The sequence below is a fragment of the Fulmarus glacialis genome, unplaced genomic scaffold (genome assembly GCF_000690835.1).
Source record: "Fulmarus glacialis isolate BGI_N327 unplaced genomic scaffold, ASM69083v1 scaffold25256, whole genome shotgun sequence".
Classification (NCBI taxonomy): Eukaryota; Metazoa; Chordata; class Aves; order Procellariiformes; family Procellariidae; genus Fulmarus; species Fulmarus glacialis.
The window spans coordinates 6332-6947 of record NW_009220373.1 but is presented as its reverse complement, the minus strand read 5'-3'; the positions used below and the strand labels follow the sequence as shown (position 1 = coordinate 6947).

The following is a 616-nucleotide window of genomic DNA, read 5'->3' as shown; positions in this document are numbered from 1 at the left end:
CAGGGAGGGCCTGGGTCCCGGGCCGGATGCCGAAGCCCGGCAGCCTTTCGAGGGCAACTCTCACCCCTCTCCCCCTCTCTGCTAGAACTACCAGCTTCATTCAGGAGAGGTTAACGGCGGACTCCCCTCTGTGTCTGGCTTTTCCTCTGCCTCCACGCCGTACGGTGTCTCCAGTCACACGCCCCCGATCAGCGGGACGGACAGCATGATGGGTACGTACGGTCCCCAGCGTGACACCCCTTGCTCCACTACCGTGCAGAGGCTTAACTGGAAAATCAAAGTCTTGTGCAAACCTCTGATGCCTGAGGCTGTGATATCTGTGTCCGATGTACCTGGTCACCCGTGCATGGAGTTACTGCGTGAGGAAGAGGCGCAGCGAGGTTATTGCTGCTGGATACCTGGGCAGGCTGTAGCAGGGGGATGGGCTGCTGGCTTGGGGGTTTACACCTCGCTTGGTGGATCTGGGAGGAGACCAGGAGCTGTGACATTATCTCTTGGAGGTGCCGTTGCGGGCAGGATTTGCACCTGCGTTGAGGGAAGGCGGGGGTATGTGTGAAGCCGTTCATCTAAATCCGGAATAGGAATGTTTGTGCTGCATTTGGATAGCACATTAAAC

The 616-nt window shown here is 58.0% G+C and overlaps 1 protein-coding gene across 1 annotated transcript in view; it reads left to right on the top strand.

The window, feature by feature from the left end:
* Positions 1-85: 85 nt before the first annotated feature.
* TCF3 (transcription factor 3) overlaps positions 86-616 on the top strand; it is a gene marked incomplete at both ends in the record, with an annotated part of 5994 nt that continues 5463 nt past the window's right edge. The window contains one exon of the mRNA XM_009580743.1: positions 86-212. Coding sequence (XP_009579038.1) covers positions 86-212 — 127 coding nt within the window. The remainder of the gene's footprint in view (positions 213-616) is intronic.